The 24,664-nt window shown below is 46.1% G+C and overlaps 1 protein-coding gene across 1 annotated transcript in view; it reads left to right on the top strand.

Annotated features, from left to right (window-relative positions):
• mtnr1bb (melatonin receptor 1Bb) overlaps window positions 1-23,649 on the top strand; it is a 28,249-nt gene extending 4,600 nt beyond the window's left edge. Inside the window, exons 5-7 of the mRNA XM_003971327.3 lie at window positions 17,548-17,666; window positions 17,766-18,110; window positions 19,209-23,649. Of these exons, the coding sequence (XP_003971376.2) occupies window positions 17,548-17,666; window positions 17,766-18,110; window positions 19,209-19,655 (911 nt within the window). The 3' untranslated portion in view covers window positions 19,656-23,649. The remainder of the gene's footprint in view (window positions 1-17,547; window positions 17,667-17,765; window positions 18,111-19,208) is intronic.
• The last annotated feature ends 1,015 nt before the right edge of the window (window positions 23,650-24,664 follow it).

Raw genomic sequence — 24,664 nt, 5'->3', positions numbered from 1 at the left:
GTGCCAGGAAATGATCTGAAGATCTTTCTCCTGGATCAGGAGCATGACGGCACCAAGGAGCCTCAGCAGAAAATGGTGCATTCAAGGACAAATTTCAAATGAGATTTCAACACCGAGGATTAGAGATTTATACATTAATGCGACCACAAACCTGAAATAAGGCTAATGGAACACACTGAACTCCTAAATGAGGCATTCCTGGGCGTCATGAGTTGTCCTTCCCTCAGCTATTTCTAGGTTTCCCCGTGCCTACCTTTACACAAAGTGTTATATATTTGTGTTGTTTCCCACTCACACGTTTGCACTTCTGGCTCGGAGCTGATCTTTCGCAACGCAAACAGCCCACTCAGCAGTTCACAAGCTGCACTGAACCCACAACCGGTCGTGAACCTGAAGGAGGGCCCATGTGGAGTGCAGCAGCCCACTCGGTTCGGAGGGAAAACGCCTGAGTGGTGAACAGCCTAGCGGCAGCGTTAGCGTTCACAGGCTACAGGTGTCGTGTGCCAGAAGCCCAGCTGCATCTGAATGCAAGGCGTGGCCAATGGCGTTTTCGGTGGGCTGCTGGATGATAACTGGATGCAAACTCACGCCGTTATTGTTCTAAACGTTACTAAACATTAGCACTCTTTATTATGCCGACGCCGAACTGGCAGCCAGATCTGGGTGATTCACAGTAATGAGAGGTCTGACGCACGGTGGTCGTCCAACCACGGAGCGCTCGGGTTGCAGAGAGATTGCACATTACCTTTTTGCCGTTTCAACTTCTCCTTTCTCTTTCCTTTCACCCCCCCAGCGGTCGAAATGTTTAATTTAAAGCCCCCCCTTTTCTCCCTTTCTCTTGATATGTGCTATTGATGTTCAGCAAGCTGGCGCCAGTGACACGCACGCGCGCGTACGTGCACAATTACAGACGTTTGTTTGTTGAATGTGAATGAAAAACAAGGCCTGACTGCTTTGACTGCCTAATGTGCACTTGCTTAATAGGAAATTCAAGAGACTACAGTAGAGTGGCTGTTCCCGTGTTTGTGCCTCGTATAAGCACATTTATGGAAGGTGTTTTTTTATTTCCTTTCTCGTGAAGTTTGCCTTTGAAGGTGTTCGTGGAATAATTAGGGAGACATTTGCTTTATTTATATGAGTACTGTCACGTCTCTGCTTCCCAAAAAAGACTTCCTCAAATAGCGGAGACGATACAGTTTAAAGTATATGAACATACTTTCTAACTTTTTACAGTAAGTCTCTCCATCAGTGTCTCTTCATGGTCCTGAAACCCTCCAGCCGGAGCGGCCTCCATCAGTCAGGGTTCTTATCCGAGCTTGAACGTCATCACTCACCTTCAAAGTACTGTTTCAAATCTTAGCAGCTAATGAATGAAAGTGTTTCCGCCTTGCCTGTTTTGTCAAGAATGCTTGAAGAGTCTTCAAGGTCGACTCTGATTGTCAGCAAAATTTCTGAAGATCAGTCTCCCAAACAGTTCTAAAAAAAACCCCACATTCCAAACGCGTTGCTTCCAGCTAAGCCGTTATACGTGAATGCTGAGTTACTGTCAGCAGCCATTTTTCTTCATCGGCAGCATTTGCCGTTCCCTCCGCCCTCTTTTCTGTTCCACACTGTCAGACATGTAGCACACATGAGTCCCAGTTCCTATAAAGACAAATAAGGCTGCCTTCAGTCATTTATTTCAAAGTCCACATGAAAATGTCTCGTCTGTTACAGACTCAAACCGTATCCTTTTATCCTGAACTTCCACTTAGTTTAGAATTTAGGTTTCGGTTTTGTGGCGACTTCTAAGGTGATTACACACCCTCGACACACCATAACCAACATTTGGAGTGGGCGTGGCTATATCAGATGAAAGTCCCGCATGGCGCCGCTGCAGTGGGAGTTTGGCGCCTGAGTTTCTCTGGAAATTTGATCCTAGCAAAGCACAAACTTTGATCTTGTTCTAAAAACAGAGAAAATGAATTAAATCCGTAACGCATGCCTTTAAACATCGTTTTCCCCGAGTCAACCCTGTCAAGTCCACCTAGCGCGGGCGGTGCCAAAGCACTTTTTGACTAATGATCGCCTCTCTTCTGCATATCAGTCGCCAGCCGGCAACCACCGAACTTCTTTGACAACCGACGCCCAACCAGCACGGCGCCACTCCGTCACCTCTGCTAATTGTCCTGACTGTATCGCCACAGTACAGCTGCTGCATACGAACCCCAGAAGTGCAGTATCCTCCAGCAGTCTGTCAAGCGTGACAGCGAGACAATGCCATCTTTTCTCCTCGGTTACCGGCTTCCACCAAAACACGACGTTGTTTTAAAGCATCACCAGGCTGAAGGTGGATGTGCAACGCTCCGGGGGGGTTTATCAGTCCGCTCCCTCGTCTTCCCAGATGTTGTTAGAAGGCGCTGTGAACGTGTGTCGCTGCTCAATAATCAGCGTTTGCTGTTGCCTCCCGTGTTTCGCCCGAGGAACAGGTTGATACCGTTTCTGTCAGGTTTCTCGCAATAAAAATGGGTCAAATTTAGAGGCCCATTATTTCAGAGTCGAGAGCGCTTTTACGGATAAAATCTTCGCTCGCAAAAAAATGTGGCAACGAGCCCCCCATTTGGCCGAGAGAACACAATGTTTGCATTGAAAATAATGACTTTTTTAAATCTCGAGCAGCCTTTTTTCAAAATGAGCCTCGTGGCAGAATTTGAAGCACTTTCTATAATTCCTTTAGGTGCTGTGGATGCCAGTTAAAGTTTGTTTTGGACTGCAGTGGCGCGCTGTGTTTATTCTCTGGTCTGTTATAAGTGCCAACTTCTCCGGGTTTCTCGTACAGCTTCCAGCCGTCCCGTCCTGTTTGGCGCAATGAAAGATGCATTGAACTTCTCTGTCTGCCTCTCTCCATGGTGCTGAAAATTTCAAGGCCTGTCTCTCGTGGACCTTCCACTTTCTTCCTGTGGCCCTCTCTAAAACCCCACTGCCACCACAAATACTACCACTGCGCACTCTCAGCGTTAGTTGGCTGTTCTCACATTGATAAAACATGAAAAAGTGGAATGAAATATTCATAAATGAGAGAGAGAGAGTGAGAGGGAGAGAGGGAGAGAGCAGGAGTGCCCATGCTTGATCCGGTACAATTATACTTGTTAAGAACTGTAATTGGTTTGTGACAACTGCTCCTGATAGCACAGAAAGTAAATTTTTCCTGGTTAAGTTTGCTGACTCACAAATTGGTATAGATTTACTGGAGGTGCGTGGCGGCTATGCTAAGCGTTAGCTCCCCGGGTGAAAGTCGATGCATTATACACAGCGTTTCACAAATGTGTGACCAGAAGAGACAAGTGAGACACACACATTCAGGGCACTTATTATGCAAACCGTTTAATGCGTGTACACACACACACGCACACACACAAACACACACAGCAGACTGTATTAACACCTATTATCGGGCCTTCGCAACAATGCAACATGTGACCCTTGGCTCCTTTTTTCTCCTTTCCTCTGCATTTGCTGGGAGAAACACCACAGTGATGTGAGTTTGCCCTTCACATTTTAGGTTATGGTTATCTTAACCTGATTAAACAATCAGTGGATTACAAGTCAGCTTGTACCTCCCTGATCAGATGCTTAAATAATTGATTTAGCTGCGTTTTGGTCCGTATTGGACCGTTTTTTCGTTATTCCACATCTTTACCCCGTCGGAGGCCCGTTGAGACTCTAATCCAGAGAGACTCTGGCAGAATAAATATGGAGGATTTGTGTTCCTCCCTCTCGGATATGTTGACAGGGCACTCAGCTGTTGGCAGAGCCTCCAATTCGCACGCCGTCGCATTGCCGTGACAACACAGATTAGGGGTGGGAATTAATTGCAGAATTAAGCCTCAGCCCATGAAACGCCATCATTCCAGGGCCTCCGTGAACCAGCAGGGGGTCATTTTAACTCTCTCTGTCAGCGGTTACTTGCTTCACTGTGTCAGTGAAATTTTCTCTCCATTCTCAGTAATAATCGATGAAACATTTTACGGTGTAATTACTTTTAATCATGTCCAGCGAGGGCTCATCTTGATGCAGCATTTCTACATATCAGCTGTAGTTCAGCTGATATCTTATAGAAGAAGAAACCTTTTAGGGATGAGAACTTTATGCTTTTCTTCACCTTCAGCAACCGTTTCTGCTGCTGAGACCGTGTCTCAGGCAAATGTGCTGCGAAAACACATCACATTAAAATGAGGTGTGAGACGCCCCCGAAAGTTGTTTCTTGGGGTTTTGGGGTTTTTGTGTATTTATCTGGCACTTTGTGACTGCTTTCACAAAGATGAGGCTTTATCTACTAACACGTCTAACACTTGTCATTTTCTTTCTCACACAGCTCCTTAAAGAAAACTGCTTAACACACTTCTGCTTTTTATTTTCCTCTGGGCTCCTTTCCCCTCTCCATAATGTAAGACTCCACTCAAGGCTTTCAAAGGGTTTTGATTTTAATTCATTAAACTCAAAACTGCGTTTTTTTTCGCCGGCTGAGGTTGTCAGCTGGATCAGATATCGCGATTTTCCCTCCCAGCCCAGAAACAAACACAAGAAAAAAAAAAAAAGGGACGCCGCACTTGCAGCGTCTGCCCGGCGACACATTTGGAACCTTGTTTCATCCAGTGTGCGTAACATGGAGGAGGAGGCAGAGAGGAAGAAAAGATGACAAAGCAGGAACAGAAATTGTTAAGCTGGAGCCGGGAAATGAAAATAAAAAATAAAATAAACGGGAGCGATTAGACGCAGGGGCTGGGATTCTGCTTTGGGTTTGAATAAGTTCATTTAATCGATACTGACGTGATTGAAATTATGCGTTAAATTTGCATTCGACATTCTATTATACGTCCCATCGTGACAAATATTAGCGACTCCTTTTAGTTACATCATTTTTCACGTAGAATCCATAGGGGAGCAGAGCTGCCACTGATTTATAATGCATGGGAGAAGAGTGTCTGCGGGGCTTTGGGGGGATTTTCTGCATGCGTCGAGGCTTTGGAATATAATTCTTTCATCATCTGGCTTGGCTTTTTTTGTGTTACTTGCTGGATATTTAGGCAGAAGTGTAATTTTGATGTGGGTGCTGGCAATGTTCTCCGAGAGTCTACCGCCGCACCGTCCTGCAGCTTTTGGGCCCCAAACATGACCTCTCTGACCCCTGCCGAACAGCCACGGCTGCATAAAAGAATCTGCACCAATCGGGCCAGCGAGGTCAGAGCGGAGGAGACTGTGAAGGAAAGGAGCACTTTGGAAGAGGCTCTAAAACAGGGGAAAACGACAAGGACGAGGAGTATGAAATGGAAAACGACGGCATTCGGATAAAAGAGGGAAAGGACTGAAATCCCACCGTGAGGAGGAGAGTGATGTTGTTTTATAAAGGGAAGAGGCACGGCAGAGACAATGTAAGAACAACTGTCATGTGTCATCACAGTCAGCCCGTTACCAGTACTTTAGCGCTGGGACGGGGAGGGGTGGGGTGGGGTGGGGTGGGGGGGCACGCTGATGGGCACGAGCGCATCGGCGACTGACAGAACAATGGCGCGTCGACCCATTTTATCTGCAAAGCAAGCGATGGCCATTCAGTCACATCTCCATTCATACGTCCCTGATTATCCCCGTTACGGCTGCTTTCGCCGCGCATCCGCCATCCGAGCTTTGTGATGATTCCCAGCGCGTTACGCAACGGGACCCTGAAGCAGCCGTGGGTGAAGAGGTGGAAGGAGGGCGGGGATTTGCTGCAAGAGAAGGAAGAGTGGGGGGGGTGAGAGAGGCTGAGATATTAGAGGTGGTCTACGGTGAGGGAAGGGGGGTCAAAGGGGACGTCTAACTAAATCCCTCTGCAGTCAAAGACCATCAAACTGTCCCAGAAGCTTTTTAAAACCACAGCTACGACTCCACTTGAAGAACCCCCACTTGTAGCTGCAGGAGCTAAAACCTCTGGACTAAGTGTCCTCCGAGTTGAGTATTTCTTACTGAGATGGAGAAGAGTAGAGGTAATTTCACCCAGGACCACGAGCTGCGGGAACTTGTGCGTTGAAGAGGAAGCATCCTGGTCGGATACTAATGTGAGCATGTAGCAGAAGGAGCGCTACGTGCTAAAGCCGTGCTGCCAGAGACGCGGGAGCTGAAATGGGATCGGAGGACATTTCATTCTTGGCTGAACTCTCCAGGTTTCTATAACCGCTGAAGAACATTTCGGGATCCCTTTTAAAGTCAAAGGAACTCCAGATTGGTTTAAACTTTATTCTTGTGAACCTGAAGCCCCATTGAAAGGAAAGGTTCATTTACAGAAATCAAAGTTTGATTTTCCGGCCAGCTGCACCAGAACAGAGCATCACTGGAATATTTCACAGCCTGGCGCCACTTAAACATTCAAATGTTGTGATTCATCAGTTTTCTATTTTTAGGAAGCCCTGAAGCTGTGTTATTACGGCACAACTGTTGTGATGACTCTAACGAAGGGCTACAGGGCCCTGTGGGCTCGTTTAAAACACATCCTCAGAGAAAGCTTCATCAGATCTCATTGATTTCGCCTCACGCCTGATTTGTCAAACTCACGAGCTGCAGATTGGAGATGGAAATGGGCAATTTTTCCAATTAAAAAAAAATAAATTCTTGAAAAACAAATCTTAAACTGTGGCTCTGCTGTCTATAAAACAAGTTATTGATTTAGCAAAAGGCGCCGAAGCTACTGGAAAAATCCCACAAATCTGTATTTAATCAGTGTGAAATGGGCTTGTGTGGGGCTTTTTCAGAGCTGGGGGGTCCCACATCTTAAGAGTGTGTTTATTTCCTGTGATGTGGCTTTCAATCCCAGCGCCTTTTCAGCCACATTTCGACCCGGCACGCACCAAGACGTCCTTTAAAAATGCCTCATTTTCTCCGCCTAAAAAAATCAAAGGCTTTTTCAAAGAGACTGGATGTAATTCTGTATCCCAGGAAAAAAAAACATTCCATGATGGGAGAGACTCCTGTTGGTGTTTTTAATCAAAAAAGTCTGTTGTTATCTCGGCCTTTGTGCATTTTAAATTCTGACTTGTGTTTTCCCGACATTGGCTGTAATAATGATGGGTTGAGACAGCTTTCCGATTTAATCATCTGCTTTGCTTTACAGTTCAGCGTAGACTTCAAAGGTCAGTCTCTTAGGACAGACCGGATTTGATGTCGGCCTGCTGCACTCTGTAGAAAATCACAGCAACACTAGATCAAGGTTGCTGTGATATTTTTTAAAAGCACATTTATTCAATGTTCTGATAGACTGAAAGTGTGTATCCTGCACACACACACACACCCACACACGCACACACACACACACACACACACACAGAATATATATGTAATGTTCCTCACACGGATGCATGAACTCCTCACAGGCTCGGCTGCTTGTGCTGCCAGAGCAGAACAGCACTTTTAATGCGAAGGAATTGAGGGGAAAATGGGGGCTGGTTGCTGTGGTGTCTCCTGGCCGTGTGTGTGTGTGTGTGGGGGGGGGGGAGCTGGGTTTGCCCGAGGCGGCACGTCCACAAAGTGCATTTTGAATGGGAATCGCACCCGTCCGAGTTCACAACAACAGAAGGTGAGCAGCAGCGGCTGGAGCGCCGGCGCCAGGCGTTTGTCCCTCCTCGACGAACGCTTGGCGACGAGACGCGTGAACACTCTGGCGAAAGGATAAGCGGTTGGAGAGAATATATGCCCCCCCCCCCAGTCTCAGTGATTTAGCAAACAGGCAGATGCTAATCCCGCCAAAGCGTCAAGAGCCAGCTGAACTCCTCCAAACTCTGCGCAGTTACGCGCCCGTCAATAAACAAGACATTATTGTTGGTTTTTATATCCTCAAGAGGACGATGGCGGTGAATAATGACAGCATCGATTTAGTAAATATCCCCCTAGACAGCAGGGAGCATAAAAAAAGAGCTGTTTTTAAAAGGCCAGACATGTTGGCGCTGACCCGCTCTCTTCAGCCATCAGTTGGTCCAATCAAAGTTCGACGCAGCGTTGTTGGATTGGAACAAATTCAGCCTTCAGCTGGAAAAAAGAACAAACAAACTACCCCCCCCCCCCCCCTTCATCCCCCCGTCACCAAACACCCTCCAGTGCGGAAACTGGGTTACAGCTCACATGTTCGGGGTTTTATTTATTTATTTTTAATCCACAACAAGACAACACGGAGCCGTTTCAGGACAGGCGCCATGTGAGGCTTTGTGGGTCACATGGTGGAGAGCTGGGAGGAGCCACGACACCAAGTCGCCATCAGAAACGACAGATTTACATCTGTTGGACCGGAACAGCGAAATAACACAAACCTTTGAGGAATCTGGTGCTTGAAGGAGGTTTTTCCTTGTGACAGCAGACAGAAGACGTGAGCGTGATGGTGAATCTGAGCTGTCATTATGGGGTGTATAAAGGAAGACGTGAAGCCTCCATCGTCCCCAACGTCCATGGAACCAACGGCTCCAACAGGCAGAACCTGATTAAGTGGTGGCAATTTTTCATTTCCACTACTGAGTAGAGAGAAAAAATGAAATCAATTCCCTCTGCTTCTTTGTAAAAAGAAAAATAAAAGCTTTCTGATTTGGTAAAAACTCACAAATGGACCCAGCTCTGGGCTGGAGTTGGAGCTGGTGACCGATAAAGCAATTATAGGCAAATATTTCCCCCGGGAGATGGTGGAGAAACAAAAATAGCTGAAGGAGATTACTGCCAGGACGGAAAGTTCCGTAGAAGTTCCGCATTTGCATACCGTTTTTTTATTTTTATTTTTATTTTTTTACAATCTCCGAACGGCAGCAGAATTATTCCTGCTCCCTCCTCACAGAACAGAACTTAGTCGAGGCTGCTGATGAGCTCCTCTGCTGGCTGGACGGGCAGGGGGGGAAATGTGGGTTGCAGCCTGTGGTTCCGGAGCCAGCGCATCAGCGAGCGTGACTGCGGAGCGGCTGCCAAACCTGCAGCGGAACCATCATCACCTTAAGCCAAGTTGATGAAGTGAGCTGCCGGGGAGCAACGGGCAGCGCTGACTGGCAGTATTCGCTCTGCGGCTGCACGCCTCTGCCAACTGGACCTACAGCCAATCACTTTTCTGCTGTTACTTTCAGCACGGTTTGATCATTTTTCTCAGGAATGGACCTGCTTACACCAGCACTGTTGGGGGGGGGGAGTGAAGACACATGTAACAACAGGAGCTTTGAAATTACCTTCAAACGTAATCTGAAGAGGAGCCGTCGATCAACAGGACTCGCTTCTTTGTTTCCGCACCATTAGGAGGTAAACGCCAACTTACCGCCCCCCCCCCCGCTCCTCAGATACGCCGCAGAAAGGTTGGGGGTGCTTTTCCCTGCACATGGATTCCATTTTCCCTACTCGCCTCACGCCTCTTTAAGTGACTGGTCATTTCTGTTCCATCGCAGTGCATCTGGTTGTTATGGCAACACTGACGAGACCGTATATAATGTCACGCGCCAACGGGAGCATGTGGGCAACGTAGATGACATGTTCACACATAAGAGATTGTATTCTGATTATTTAATGTTTTAGGAGCAACAGTCACAATGTTGCACGTTTAACATGCGGGATTGCGCAACAATGCCGAATAATAAGTAGCAACAATCCCTTGTTTACATCCTCGCGTCAAACCTGACCTTTGACCTTTAGCTGAGGAGATAAGCCGTAATAATACTGAATCAATGGAAGACTTATTTTCAGCTGACCTGATATTTCAGTGCACATTTATGATCGATGCTTTGATTTTCTCAGAGAAAAACAGTGGACGCGTCTTCTTCCTTTTAGCTTCAGCCCGGATGTGATTGTGCACTGGAATGTGGAGGTTTGTTAAAAACCAAAATAGCTGCTTCGTTCTGGTATTTCAGGAAGAGACCGAGACGTATTCCCATATTCTCAATAGCATTCACTAATCAGAAGTCTTTCATCAGAAATATTCTGTGAGCTAGGACCATGCTAACTAGCATGGGAGGGCCTGACAAACCTTTTTTGTGGAATTAGCTGCATTCCAATGTGCATCCTTGTCTGTGGACTTGGGACAGTCCCAAAATCCAATACATTTCACGTATGTGCGTCAAAGCATGAAATTTACAAGTTCTCGAGTCCGTAAAGTTTGAAATGAAAGTAGGATTGAATCTACTGTCACATTTTAAGGGCCCTCCCCCCATCGGTGACTTCATCCTGGCACCATCCGCTCTTTTCCCATCAAAGCTTCTTTAATCTTCCGATCTTTGATGTGATCACCTGGCACCGCCACAGCAGCACGGCAACGCAGCAGTCAGACAAACCGGGGCCGTGTCAGACCCGCCTGAGTCTCTCACTCACAGGGGACTTGAACTTTCCAGCAGCCCTTGAAAGTTTGGTGTTTTCTGCAGCGAGCGCGCTGATCAATACCGCGCGTTTTCCTCCCCGCCACTGTCGGACCTTGAGAATCAGAGTCTGTTTTCAGAGCAGCGCTGCGCTTTTGCCTGCAGTTCTTCACCGCAGAAAAGCACAAAAGTAAAAATAAACCAGGCTCGGCAGCTCGTGCTTATCATTCATTATCCCTGTTCTGGCTAATTGTTTTGTTAGCATCATTGCTGTAATGCTTCAGACTTACCGTCTTCACCTTTTCCAAACTCTAGCAAGTGATTTCCCCAGGGCAAATCCAGCCCGGCGTTTGTTTTCTCTTCATTTCAGGTTTCTAAATCGGGTCTACTCTGCCACTTTCTGTCACTTGTTTGTCTTTAATCATGCCAGTTTCTCCCAGACTGTGCTTTCATAGTGGGATCATGAGAGGAATCAAGAAAAGACGCCACACTTTTTATGGCTGTGAAGCCAAACGTTGTAATTCGGATATGAGGTGCCCCAATAAAGTTTACCAAGGAGCAATATCTTCCCATTAGAGGTTGCTGGTGCTGTTTAAAGCCACCAGCATCGTGCAGTGTGGCCGTGGTGCTCACTTATGCCCACACACCATAAACCAACTGGCTGTTAACCCCCCGTCGTCATTTCTCACAAGCTTTCTTCTTCAGCACATCACAACAGCGTATTGTGAATCCACCGGTGCTGGTCGGCGTCCCGGTGCCGCTGGAGGCCGAGCTGACCCTCAGGCAGAGCTTATTATGCCCTGGCCAAACGCTGCCCTCGCTGGGCTTCTGAACATGGAGCCCACAGATGGTGGCCCAGTTAATCTCATGTGCTTTTAAGAAGAGAAGTGTTGTGATTTGGGCAAAAAAACCAGGAGGAGCAGCCCTCAAACCAGTGCCTGGCTTTCATGACGCCGGGCTTTGAGGAGATGCTAATAGGGCCACACGATTTCCTCCTCATGCCAGCGTGTGGCCGTGAACCCTCTTTTTAAAAATAGTTTGTTGTGTTGAACCGCCTGGTTACATGTTATGATAAATATTCCTGTATGTTTCACCCCTCGTCATCAGTTCTTTGACTGGCTACAGTTCTGCCGAGTGAACTCGGGACAAATTGATGCCTGTTATTGTCCCGCATTCATTTTTTCCTGGTCCCATCTGTCTGCTTATCCTTCGGTTGTCATTCTTAAGGCGGAGAGACAGGAGCCGATTTAATTGGCCGTGATTGAAGTCGGCCCTGACGCACCTCCTAATTCGCCCGTTCTTCCTACTTTACTAACACGCCAGGCGCTCGCTCCTCTTCCACACAGCGCTTCCTGCTCGGAGCACTTCCACGCCCAGGCGCACGGACACAGGCCCGGAGCGTACAAAAGCACATCCCTGGATCCCGGCTCCATATGTCAGAGAGGATGCTGGGAAATCAGTCCAGCGGGAAAATGTCAGTCGTTTTCAGTGTGGCAGCGAAGATTTCCAGGCATCGTTTTCATGAGCAGTTAGTCCCCGCTGACATGGACACGAAGGAAGTGTTCAGGTGAATTTAAAAGCAGGTATGAAGCTATTAATAATTATAATTACTGTGGAGAAGTGTCGGACTCGCTGAAACCTGTGGCAAAAGCTCAGGAAACAGCTCCAGGTCAGGTTCTCTGACCTCTGGTCTCGTCATCAAGGTCACAAACGCTGTCCGAGATGAAACATTGTCACCAAACAAGGCCGTGCTTATTAGAGCCGACGGTTTCTGTTGAAATGACTGATGAGCTGTTTATTGTGGTCATTAATTCCATTGAGTGCCCGAGTAAACATGATTTAGGAGTTAGCTTGCACGTTCCCCTTAAGTCAAGGTTGAAGCATATCCTAAAGCTCTTCCTTAATTGATTCTTAGTTAATTAGCATAGGTTGCGCGACACGAGGTGCCGTTGGGGGTGGCGGCAGGTGTGTTGTGGTAACCTTAAATTCTTGCAAGTATAATTGGGAAAGCGCGACAGGGCGTCAAACGGCTTCCATCCTGGAATCAATTTGCATATAAAACAGCGACGTTGTAAAAGTCACTGCAACTATAGAAGCAAACTACTCGCTGGTCGGCACGTGTAGCTCACCAACGGTGACGGTAAGTGGGCCGGCGTTAGCTGGTGTTAGCTGGTGTTAGCTGGTGTTAGCTGGTGTTAGCCGGCGTTAGCTGGTGTTAGCTGGTGTTAGCTGGTGTTAGCTGGTGTTAGCCGGCGTTAGCTGCACCAGCATCACTGAAGGCAGAGGGTGAACACGGCAGACGCACCCCAGGGAGGAGGCAGAAATTACAGCTGCATTAGGACTCGTTACCAGAGATCTTTCACAAGGTCCTGTTTCTGACAAACAGTCAGAAACCTCGTGGAGGTCCAGGTGACCTCGATGACCCAGAATCACACCTATAGAAAGAGTGAAACGGACCATTCTGACCATTCTGGCCTCATTTATCGCTCCACCGCCATGACAGTCTTGTAGCATGACCCAAGTGGATCCCTAAAGGCAGAAACCTCCAGCTGAGCCTTTTTCAGGCAACATTGGTGTTTATTAATGAAGCAAATCATAATCATGAACTCATTTTAGAAGCAGAAAGGAGGTTTTAAAGGATTAATTAGTGTTTGGAGCTGTTCTTACTGTTCCATCAAAAGTTTTTTTTAATTCTCTTTTCCCACAGACTCCGTCTCCTGTGGCGCACCCCCGGGACTTCCATACTTTGGCTAATCCTCTTTCCCATCTGTTTATTTCCACTAAGGCAAATTATTCAAAACATTTCCTTTTGCTTTTCCGATGACGCTCCAGACTGTCTCAATCAGGTAGTCAAATAAAAAGTCACACCGCTCTGAATAATCCAGCAACTCAGACGTGCCGTCGCTAATTTTAGCACGAAGAAAGTTTCCTGTGCCGTTTGATCATCGGCAATATCAATCAGGCTTGTATTTACTGTCTCAACCTCAGGAATCCCATTATCTCCTCACAATACCCCCCCCCCCCCCCCCCCCCCACTGGCTACATTACTGATGTGCTAATCCTACAGTCTGTCTAGTTCAGAATGATCTCACATTTCTATTTCACAGATGTCTCAACCTTGATATCAGTGAGAGAGAACTCAGTACAACGTGTTCCCAAAGCCAAGAAGACGATCGATATATAAAATCTGTATTATAAATATATATTTTTAAAAGACAGCTTCTCCTTGAATCAGATTTTCTCAACTCTGCTGGATTGATGGTGAACTCAGAAAAGGGTTCGCATTGACAACACTTAAGCAATTTCACATTGGCTAATTTTAGCTAAGATGAGCTTTAAGATGAGCTTCTATGGTGTAACACAGGCTAAACGCCCACAGCCAGCTGCGTGGATTATATACATTTCTATTCTTTCTGACACTCAAAATGTGACGTTCTATGAAGCTCGAGGCTTCCCTCACATGACTGGTGTTGCACCAGTTCATCGCTGAGCTGATGTACGGGGATAAATAAAGAAAAACTTAAATATTCCGAATGTTCTGTTGCGGGAGGTAGCCAACTGGCCTCGGCTGCCCTGATGCAACGCGTCCATAAGTCAAGCCTCCGACCTGAAAAACTGTTGTGGCTGATTTGCAGACTTCACTGGTCTGACAGAAAGTGGAAGGTTATGAGAGTTTCAGGTTTAACTTTTACAGAAGATGCCTGAGGTTATTCACTCTAAAAGTGCATTTGCTCTGGCGCTATGTCTCCTACTGGCATAACTTTTCACAAAGACAGATATATAATGTCTTTTTAATGTAATTTTCTTCTCATCGTCTTAAAAATTCTCTCCGTCTCGAGCGACATTTAACCATGGAAGCGAAGGAATATATACAGCCATGTATTTCAAGATTTGTTATACAAAAGGAAAGGAAAGAGTAGTTAAGAGGTGGAGGAGAGAATGAAGAGGCCCAGTTTCGCCTCTTTTTTTGGTCAGCGGGCCGTGAAGCCACTGGTGTGCTGATGTTTAGTGATGATGACAACTTTCTTCACCTCGCCTCCAAACAGAACAGAAAGAAATGACTCCCATTGTTCCATTATGGCCGTGTCCTCCGCTCTCTTCGCCTGCTTCTGACATTCCAGCGCCGTCAACCCCCTTTAATTATTCACCATCCCGCTAATTTTCTATGTCCTGTTGACAGCTAAATTCATTTCCCTCTCTAAATTGAACCAGACGTGTTCTTATTTTGCCCTTTTAGCTTAAAATCAATAGCCGCGGCGTTTTTGTCGACTGCTAATTGTCCCGATCATATCGTGTATGGCCATTCCACACATTAATGCAGCTTTTCCACATGGAAGTGCAGCCTTTTTCGTGCCCTGAACCCCCCCCCCCGCCTCTCAAAACAGATTTAAATGCAAACAAGGCAACCTCACGATTCCTCCCACAGGAACAACATCTGAAAACCAAATATTATTATATAGAGGAGGATATCTAAAACTCAAGGTCACGCAACAGGATGTGTGTTTGAGTGTTATTAGAGTCAGACACTTTATGGATCCGGACACAAATGTTACATTATAAATTTAATAACCTGGCTTATTTATGAAAGGATGTACAGTGAGTTAGCATAGTTAGCTCACATGCCTCCGAGTTTGAGCAGAACCGCGTTCATGACAATAAAAGTGCACATTTGATGTATCTGTACTTTGTTTTAAGTTGTGCATGAAAATGAATCAGCCTTTGAACATTTGCTAGTCCAAATTACACCCCTCCCCCATCACTTCGGGGTAATTAAGTTGTACGACATGTCGTAGATGTCGTTTTTTATTTCTCTAAAGCCTGAAGGAAAGATTAGAGTATTTAAACTCAGGCTTCAGTATAAAGTCCTAATTATGAAATGTGATCATTAGTGTAATTCATGGCTGTGGTGAACAGATGCTTCAGGAACAAGGTGAGATGTCCACAAACACTTCTGATGCTAACTTGCGCTGTCATTACAAGCCTGCGCAAACAAAAACTCAGAGCGCGCACGTGCACACGCAGGACCTTTGGGTGTGTGCCAGAGCCCTTCCACACGTGCATTTAAAACAGCGGCTTTTCTTTTGTCATTTTATGCAGCTAATTGCCAACATCTGCTTTGCTGATGGCTTCATAACACCTCTCACACCCTCGTGTCCCACAATGTTAAACAAATAAAGAAACTCCCTTCACAAACACAGATGTGTTTTAAAAAGAATATCCAATATAGATCCATAAAATCCTTTGCCAAAGACAGTCTCACACACGTCCGCAGCAGCTACCAAGGGTGAGTTTTGGAGCTTGTTTTCATTTTCATGTCCTCTAACTTACATGAATAATAATAATCTCAAACATTGTTTCTGACTCTTGAGACATTCCAATTTACAGTCGCGCTATGTCGGGACCCTGGAGAGCCGGCGCCTGAGTCCAGACTCGTTTCCACACCTCCTGTATGTGCCGCCGGTGGCGCTGAGTTGTTGTCTCCTCTTGCATGGCCGTGCACGCTGACAGTTCTGGGGTGGCAGCTACACGGCGAAGCGGCGTGTTCACGTAGCTTAGCGGCAGAATGGAACGTGTCGGAGACGCTGCTGTAAATACAGCTCAGGTGCACCTCAGACACGGCTCGGTCAGACGGATTAAGCAACAGACGGGGTGCAGAGAGGGAGCGTGACGCACACGCACGGGACACCTTGCTCCTCTCCACGTTACACCGGCTTTCAAATCCCCACAATGCTTCAGGTCACTCCTGACGAACACGGTCTTCTGGCAGCGGCTGCTTTTGTTTGAAGGGCGTTCAGACGCCTCTTCAAATCACCTCTGCACACATTTGTTCATGAAATGAGACCTAGATACGATAATAGAGTTTATTAGTCGAAGCTCATCCGACATATAATAGCGTCTAAAAATGGCCAAAGGCCCGTTTATGATGTCAGTGTTCCTTTGGTTTAAAGCCCGCGTCGACATTAGAATCATTATTAAAATTAGCAACACTGACACCAAGACTCAAAACTGGGGAGGAGACGGTGGCTGCAGCTTCGATGGTGCACATCAGACAAGGTTGGAGGTTTGAAGGCCTCAAAGAGCGTCGGCCGGAGCGGACCAGAGATCCCAGCCTGGATCAGGACTCATCCACTGCGGCGTTCCAAAAAAAGGTGGGAAAACAAACAAGCCCGGGTGTGAGAGAAACACCAAAGCTGTCCCTCTGCTCCCTCACATGGCAGCACTCTGTCGTTACTGATTACACTCTGCTTGGCGCGAGGTAATCGCCCTTGGGGCAGGAGCGAAACACCTCTGGTGTATCCAATCCATCTCTTCGCCCAGGCGGCCCGCCTTTGGAGGCCCGCTGCGACTGATGTTTGCACCTTTAGGACAATAATTACGGGACAAAGTGCAATGTAAACACATTACTGTCAGCTCCTCTATGGTCAGAAGATTCACTCCAAGAACGCCCCCCCTCCCCCGGTACAGAACAGAGCCAACGCCAAGGACAAAAGAAATGACGCTGATTAAGTCCGAAAGCGGCTCACGGGGAAACGGGCAGGACTTTAATAAACAGTGGTAGTTTTATTGCCTGGCAAAACTAATTTAATGGTCTATTATTACAATCACTGGGCTTATTTGGTTTATGTCACGCCGCCACACAGTCCGGTGAATTTATGCTCTTTTTCGGCTGCACGTTAACTCCACTCTATTCTCTTCGCTCTCGCGCTAACAAGTTCTTACAAATTTGTGACAGTGCTCGCGTTTAAAGCATCTCTCTTCTTTGATTCGTTCCTCTCGGTGTAGCTCCAGGTGGGGAAAAAAAAGGATCCCCAGCACCATCCCTGGGGTGGCTTTGTGGGAAACAACTGATTTAAACTCACATCAGGTTATTCTGCGATAAGAGAATCATTGAATTAAACAACGTGCGACAGCAGAGCAGGTTTGGGGATTTTTCAGCAGAGCAGAGAAGAGGACGTGATTATCTGGCACTGCCACATCACCACCACCCCGGCCAGGATGTGAACCGGAATATGAATGCGAGCGGAGCAATCATAACACGGTCCTCACTGGGAACGGCCCATTAGGGTTGAATGTGCTCATCCTGATTGTCCGAGCAAACAAAGGCGGACAATGGCTGAACCCCGTCGTTGAAAGAGCAAGATAATTACGCCGTGGCACGATAGAAGAGAGGCGTCTGTAAATAAAGGAGGCAGATATATATTTGATGGATGCTCTCGCTCCTCTTTTTTAGGTAACGTGTTTGTGGTGAGTCTGGCATTCGCCGACCTGGTGGTAGCCTTCTATCCCTACCCGCTGGTCCTCTATGCCCTCTTCCATGATGGATGGGCACTGGGAAACACGCAGTGCATGGTGAGAGTCCCATCGGCGAGGGTTTGGGCAGTTAACCTGACACCTGCAACGCTCTGACTCTCTCCGCTTTATGTCTTTTTTTTTTTTTTCAATTTTCAGGTCAGCGGCTTCCTCATGGGCCTCAGTGTCATCGGTTCCATTTTCAACATCACGGGGATCGCGGTGAACAGATACTGCTACATCTGCCACTCCTTCTCCTACAGCCGGCTGTACAACTACCGCAACACTCTGCTCTTCGTCGCCTTAATCTGGGTCCTCACGGTCGTGGCCATTATCCCAAACTTCTTTGTCGGTTCCCTGCGCTACGACCCCCGGGTGTACTCCTGCACCTTTGCCCAGAATGTCAGCAGCTCCTACACCGTAGCGGTGGTGGTGGTTCACTTCCTGGTTCCCATCGCCGTGGTTACCTTCTGTTACCTGCGCATCTGGGTACTTGTGATTCAGGTCAGTCTTTCAGCTCTGGGTACATTATTAATGTCTTTACAGCCAAGCAGCAGGACAGCAGAATAACAGCCAAGTCAATATCAAGTCGTAAAGCTCCCGAACATCCTTGGAGTCAAACAGCAAAACTTTTGATCAGTTGGCCTTTAAGTATTGAGCCCCTGCTTTCTTTAAATGTCACAATATACAGACAGAATACATGATCAAAACATGACAAGCCCGCATGCCACAAAGAAGGTAAATGTAACTAAAGTCCAATTAGCCCGGTTGTCCCGCTATAACCAGTCCAGTTAGCTTTACAGACCCAATATAACCAGTCCAGTTAGCTTTACAGACCCACTATAACCAGTCCAGTTAGCTTTACAGACCCACTGTAACCAGTCCAGTTAGCTTTACAGACCCACTATAACCAGTCCAGTTAGCTTTACAGACCCACTGTAACCAGTCCAGTTCGCTTTACAGACCCACTATAACCAGTCCAGTTAGCTTTATAGACCCACTATAACCAGTCCAGTTAGCTTTACAGACCCACTATAACCAGTCCAGTTAGCTTTACAGACCCACTGTAACCAGTCCAGTTAGCTTTACAGACCCACTATAACCAGTCCAGTTAGCTTTACAGACCCACTATAACCAGTCCAGTTAGCTTTACAGACCCACTGTAACCAGTCCAGTTAGCTTTACAGACCCACTATAACCAGTCCAGTTAGCTTTACAGACCCACTATAACCAGTCCATTTGCCCCTTTGTCACCTTCAAACTGGCCTCTCTTTTCTGACTGTAATCAGTCCATCTGACCTCTGCTCCACTTTAACCAGTTAATGTAAATTCTCAGTACCACTATGACTGGTTCATAAGCCCAGGAGAATGTTCTGGAAATCACGTCTTAGCGTGTCGTAGCTTTTAGCAGCCAAACAAGCTTTAGTTGTTTGCCTCCCAACATCTGATTGGTGCTTTCAGGTCACATCACATCACTGATTGATCATCTGTATTGATTAATGGGAGTAATGTGACACACTTGCCCATGTTTGGTGTATTCTGGTTATTGTGGTATTCCAGACAGAACCACTGACCTCCTGACCTTTTCCACTTTCGCTTCAGGTCCGACGTAAAGTGAAGACAGAAGAGAGCCCCCGCATCAGACCGAGCGACATGCGGAACTTCTTAACCATGTTTGTGGTCTTCGTGCTCTTCGCCATCTGTTGGGCTCCGCTAAACCTGATCGGCTTGGCGGTGGCCATAGATCCGTCCCACGTAGCTCCCCGTATTCCCGAGTGGCTCTTCGTCGTCAGCTACTTCATGGCCTACTTCAACAGCTGTCTGAACGCCATCATCTATGGCCTGCTCAACAGGAATTTCAGGAACGAGTACAAGCGCATCGTCACCTCGGTGTGGGTGACCCGCCTCTTTGTGACGGAGACCTCGCGCGCCGCCACTGAGGGCAGGAGCCTGAGGAGCAAGCAGTCGCCACCGCCGCCGCTCAACAACAACGACTCGGTGCGAGAGCGCACAAACAAAGAGCAAAACGCGGATCCGTGCGCCAGCTAAACGATTATGCAGCTAAACATTTCAACAGAACAAATGAATTATTTATTGTTATTCTAAATTATTCTATTTATTCCTGGGTGTATGTGTCCTTACTAAACATCATTTGCCTAAAGAAGAAGAAGACGCTGTTGATTTTTCAGTTAGCATTTAAGAGGGAATATTGGCATTCGCTGGCTATATATTTACTGACTGTTTTGTAAATGGCTAATTAACTTAGAAACTATGTCCAGATCCAGAACCTCAAGTGCAGCATCACTTGACGGTTATAAAAAGACACGATAACTATCCTAAATTTGAGTACTGGACTGGTTCTGATTAGTCATTTACACACTCGAATAAGTGAAAATACAGCCTAGAATTAGACTCTTTTACATATGGACTCATATGTCTGGAGAACTGAACCAAATAATGTGGTTTTGTTATTATTTTCTCAAAAAAAAAGAATGAATGTTGCATCATTATTTCACGAAAAAAGTGAAATCCTTTAATGTTTGCTGCTGTAGAGTCGCGCTGACCGAGATGGCGTAAACGTACACCTTTTCTTAGTAACTTTATAAGCCTCAAATATTTCAGCTCGCCTCAACTGAAAGCCCAATCAGCACAAGGGGGCGATAATGTCGCTCTGTCCGAGCGCGAGCATCGGCCCGGCGTGGACGCCGAGTCCGCGCTCGTGATTTAAACGAGCCTCCTCCGACCCTGCTGCGCTGCGAAGAGCAACTAACACCATCTTAGTAATGTTGAGTCTCTTAAGAGAATTCAGGAATCTGTCGGTTTAAGCTTAATTCAACAGTAAACTGAGTCCACATGTTAACTGTGTCCACATGTTAAACTAGAAAAAAGCACTCGGAGACCACAGGCCTCCGCCAAGCAGGCACTGGGAGAGACCTCTGAGTTCTTCTTTTACTGGGGTGGTTCAACTGTGGGGTAGTTATTCAGTATACTCTGTAGGCAGTAGTGATACAAGATTACATCGTGCAGTAGGTTGCTTTCTGATCACGGCCTCTTGGCTTTGATGTTGGGAAGATCAAAGGTCAAAGTCCTTCCGGAATCCAGAACATCACCAAAATGTGATCATCTGTTCTTTGGCTCATTGTCCCAATTTCCCCACAATTTAATTTAAATGTGTTTATTACGGTTCTTTTGTTCAGAGACGTAAACGCCGGCTGTCCTGGTAACCTGGTAACCTGGTAACAAACCAGTAAAGGAAGGCTGCGCGGCGTGTTGCAGGTAGACGACGTCTGCTGCTGCTGTAGTTCACCTCCACTACTTCCACACTTCCACTCTACTGGTGCTGGAATCTCTTTATTATCTACACTTTTTTGTGTATGGGTGTGTTGTTAATCTATTTACTAAAAAACCAACAAGGGTCAACCGCAACACCCACACCACCATTTTGGGGTTTTCTTCAAAACTTGCACACATAAATAACATCTACTTGAAAACAAATATATAAATCTAAATTTAAATAATACTTATTTCATGGACTAAATAATCCGAATTTTTGAAAATCTACCTGCTACATGTTCTGATATGATTACTGTTCTTGATATTCTTAGTTCATCTCAAATTTCATTTTTATTTTTCTTAATGGTTCTAATTCTAGCTAAACTAGCATCGGACAGGGTCGCACTTCCAGGACTTCACTGTGTTTATGCCAACAAAAAGAGCACATTAGCTGAACTTTTACAAACCGTACCGTCGACTGGCCGTGTTCATTCTGTCAGCGGTAACGTCTGTTGTGATTTTAAGTGAATCGTGTTTTTGGGGATAAACGTACAGCTCATATCTGTATCTTCATCTCAGGGTGCCTACTGAGCATTTCGTTGTTGTCCAAAATATTTGCAGCTTCTTGGCTGCCAAATAAGGGATGGTGAAGACCTTTCAAATGCATATTTTGTAAATGAATATCGGTCATTTTTAACTGTGGTATAATGTTGAAAATGTGCTTCGGCTGTTTTTGTGAATCTCTCGAGGTGAATACGCCCGTTTCTCAAACGCTGCGGTTGTAAAGTGCGTCTAGAACGGCTTCACATTAGCATCTGGGCTGAAACATTTGCTGGATCGGTTCCCCTTCTCTTGTGTTCCTCATCGCTTTGTCAATATGATGCAAACACCTGCGTTCACGCCGCCGGCTCCACCCATAGTGCGAAGGAAAGGGACAGCTTCCGAGACGATAAAATAACAACACACCCCTCCGAAAAAACCAAAACAGATTTTGTACTGTGAACGCTGACGCTCGAGTGTGCACTTAAAGGGAGGCAAAGACTTCAATTTAAACCAAAGACGTGCGTAACTGGGGGCGGTTCGGTTTACATACATTTTGTACAGTTCTTGTTATGGGAAATCTTTTGAAACACCTTCGGTCCTTTAACATCCTGTTTGTGGTTTCAAAAGTGCTGCCTTACACTGATTACAGCCGTGTCCTCCGTGGTGAGTGCCATACTGGGGGAGAAAATAACGAACCTTGTCCAGGTTGCGTCCGCGACGTTTGTTTTCTGAACATTTTCACCGCAGCAGTGCGTAAACATTCACATGCAGGCCTCAGGCGGGACGCTCGTTTGTCGAAACAAAACAAATATTTTTCTTCCCTCCTTTCTTTCTATGTGTCCTGCAGTGATGTGATATAACAATCTTCATTTCCCTTCCCTGTGCTCTCTGTTTGCACGCTTAATTTAGGCTTCTCTCCGTGCACACATAATAAGGCACCTCGCAGGCTAATGTCAAGGAGCTATCAAACCCAACGAAGGGCAACACCTGAGGTCCTCCAGTTCACTTTTACCACATAGTATGAATAGCTAGTGACCACACGGGGCACGAGAACGGTGTAAATAAAACTGCCTTCATAAGAAAGACATCAGGAATAGCGTAGGTCATCGAGGGAGGTCAGGGCACCGACGTCCTGCCCTGTCGGAACCCTTCGCTTTTTATTTGTGAGTCTTAAACCTCATTATAGCTACAAACAAAATAGCCTTGAATGAAGCAGACATTTTTCTTTCAACCATTTTAGTGTCGCCGCATTAATCGGTGTCTGGTTAATTTGGCTCAATTAAGCATTTTCAGTTTGCAGAAGCCGCGTGTAGATCCAGAAACATAGGTCCATATTATTCCAGTCTTTATGAAGCAAGCAAATTAGGAGAGTAATAACACATGAGAGCAAAACCAGCTCATGCACTTGATTGCCCTAAGTGAAACACTGCATTAGTGTCCTGCTTCGCCTACCTTTTACGGCACGGGTGAAGCGTTTTCACTTGGACGCGCTCGCTAAGCAGATCCCAGGTCATTTGTGGACCTTAATGAGTTATGTAACAGCATCAGCTCTCAGCTGAATGAGGGAAATGAAAAAAGGGTGATGCAACGCTGATGTTACTACACACGAGGTGCTGACAGTGATGAGAAGCAGAAAACCCTGGGAATGAAGGCATCTGGCAGTGTCAGAACATGAGAATTCTCAATGCTGTGGTCGCTGTGGAAGCACCTGAAACTGTGGTTCCATTCTTGCGAAGCACAAACCCTTCTGACCTGACATTTACACCTGGCAGCCGCCTAACTGAGGCAGAGCTCGTTGCCCACAGGGGCACGTTTAAAATGCTGTTTTTTCTGTTCATTTTCTACTCTTGTAAAAAACATTCAGGCCGTTAAAAAACAAAAAAGATCTTTTCTGTTTGGAATTCAGTGTCTGTGAGATTTCTTTTGTTTTCAGCCAATTTGTTGTGTCTTGTTCCTGTAAAATGTCTTCTGTTCTGAAGCTGTGTGCATGCTCGTCTCTGTTCTTTTAGACCGATGATCATTACAAAGACTCCGCTAACGTGCAGGCAGCAAGGCTGGAAAAGACGGTCCGGACATGAGCCAAAGGGAAATCTGTGGAATGTAACGGATGCGACTCTGAGTCAAATCCAAGTGTGTAAAGATTAAGAGGAGGGCGAAAAAGGTGTGTTTTGTGTGTACAGATCTGCAGAGACACATGATGTTATGGGAAATAAAAATGATACATCAAGCTTTATGATTTGCTCGTTAATGCAAAAGAAGCCCAACATTAACACAAAACCTCTTTCCAGCCATTTATTGAAAGTTTTATGTGGTATTAAGTGGTTAAAAGGCTTCCTAAAAGCTCAACGTCCCTAAAACACATCAATCCTTTTACCCCAGATTGAGGCTTCCTGCAAATGAGGCACTTTCCTCCAGAAAAGAAATACTTTTCACACTTAAGCTTGAGCTATTTTAAATGTTTTTGCTCCTGAATAACACATTTCTAAAGTTCCAATTAAACTTGCTGATTAATTTCAGTCATCTAAACAGAAATGCCTCGTTGTCGACCTGGCAGTTAAATTCCAAAGAGCTTTGTGGCTCCTCATGTTGCATTCTTCTTCCATCAGTACACGAGTGCACGTGGAAGACATGATGTTGGGTCAGGTTTAAGTGGCTGGAACCAGAGGTGAGGATTGTGATTAAGGATGGAGGAAGCAGGAAAGGAGGAAGCACAGAAATGGCCTGGTCATGATGAATAATTGCCGGGGCTGATATCCAGATGGTGAACCTGAGTCATCGCACGATAAAACCCCACAAGCGAATCGAGATTTGGAATGAGGCTCTGGGAGAAAATGAAAAAGTAGCCGACATGATATTTGATCATTTGGGGTCGCTCTGTGGCGCAGGGACATTGATGCTCACCAGATGTAAGCTGGTACTTCAAATTGATGTCCTTTTCATTAAAACGCTTCCTCTCCGACGGCGGCGCCGTGATGTCACGGGCGAGGTCGGCTAATATCCAGGTGATTAGGAAAGTGAATCGATTTGGGGATTTTTTTTTAACCATTCATAAGCTCCATAAATACCAGTGCGTAATTACTGGGGAAGTGAATGTTACAAGTTTGAAGTTCGAAGATCAGAAAGAGTTGACATTCATATTTGTGCTTGATATCCCCGTTGCCTAGCAACCACAGAAAAGTTTCTTGTGAAGACTTAATGATGGAGTGATTGTGTTTGCCTCCAGCAATTCTGAGTGGCATTTA

This window comes from Takifugu rubripes, chromosome 15 (assembly GCF_901000725.2).
Source record: "Takifugu rubripes chromosome 15, fTakRub1.2, whole genome shotgun sequence".
NCBI classification, from domain to species: Eukaryota; Metazoa; Chordata; class Actinopteri; order Tetraodontiformes; family Tetraodontidae; genus Takifugu; species Takifugu rubripes.
Note: the sequence above shows the minus strand (reverse complement) of the source record. Positions and strands in the feature narration are given on the sequence as shown.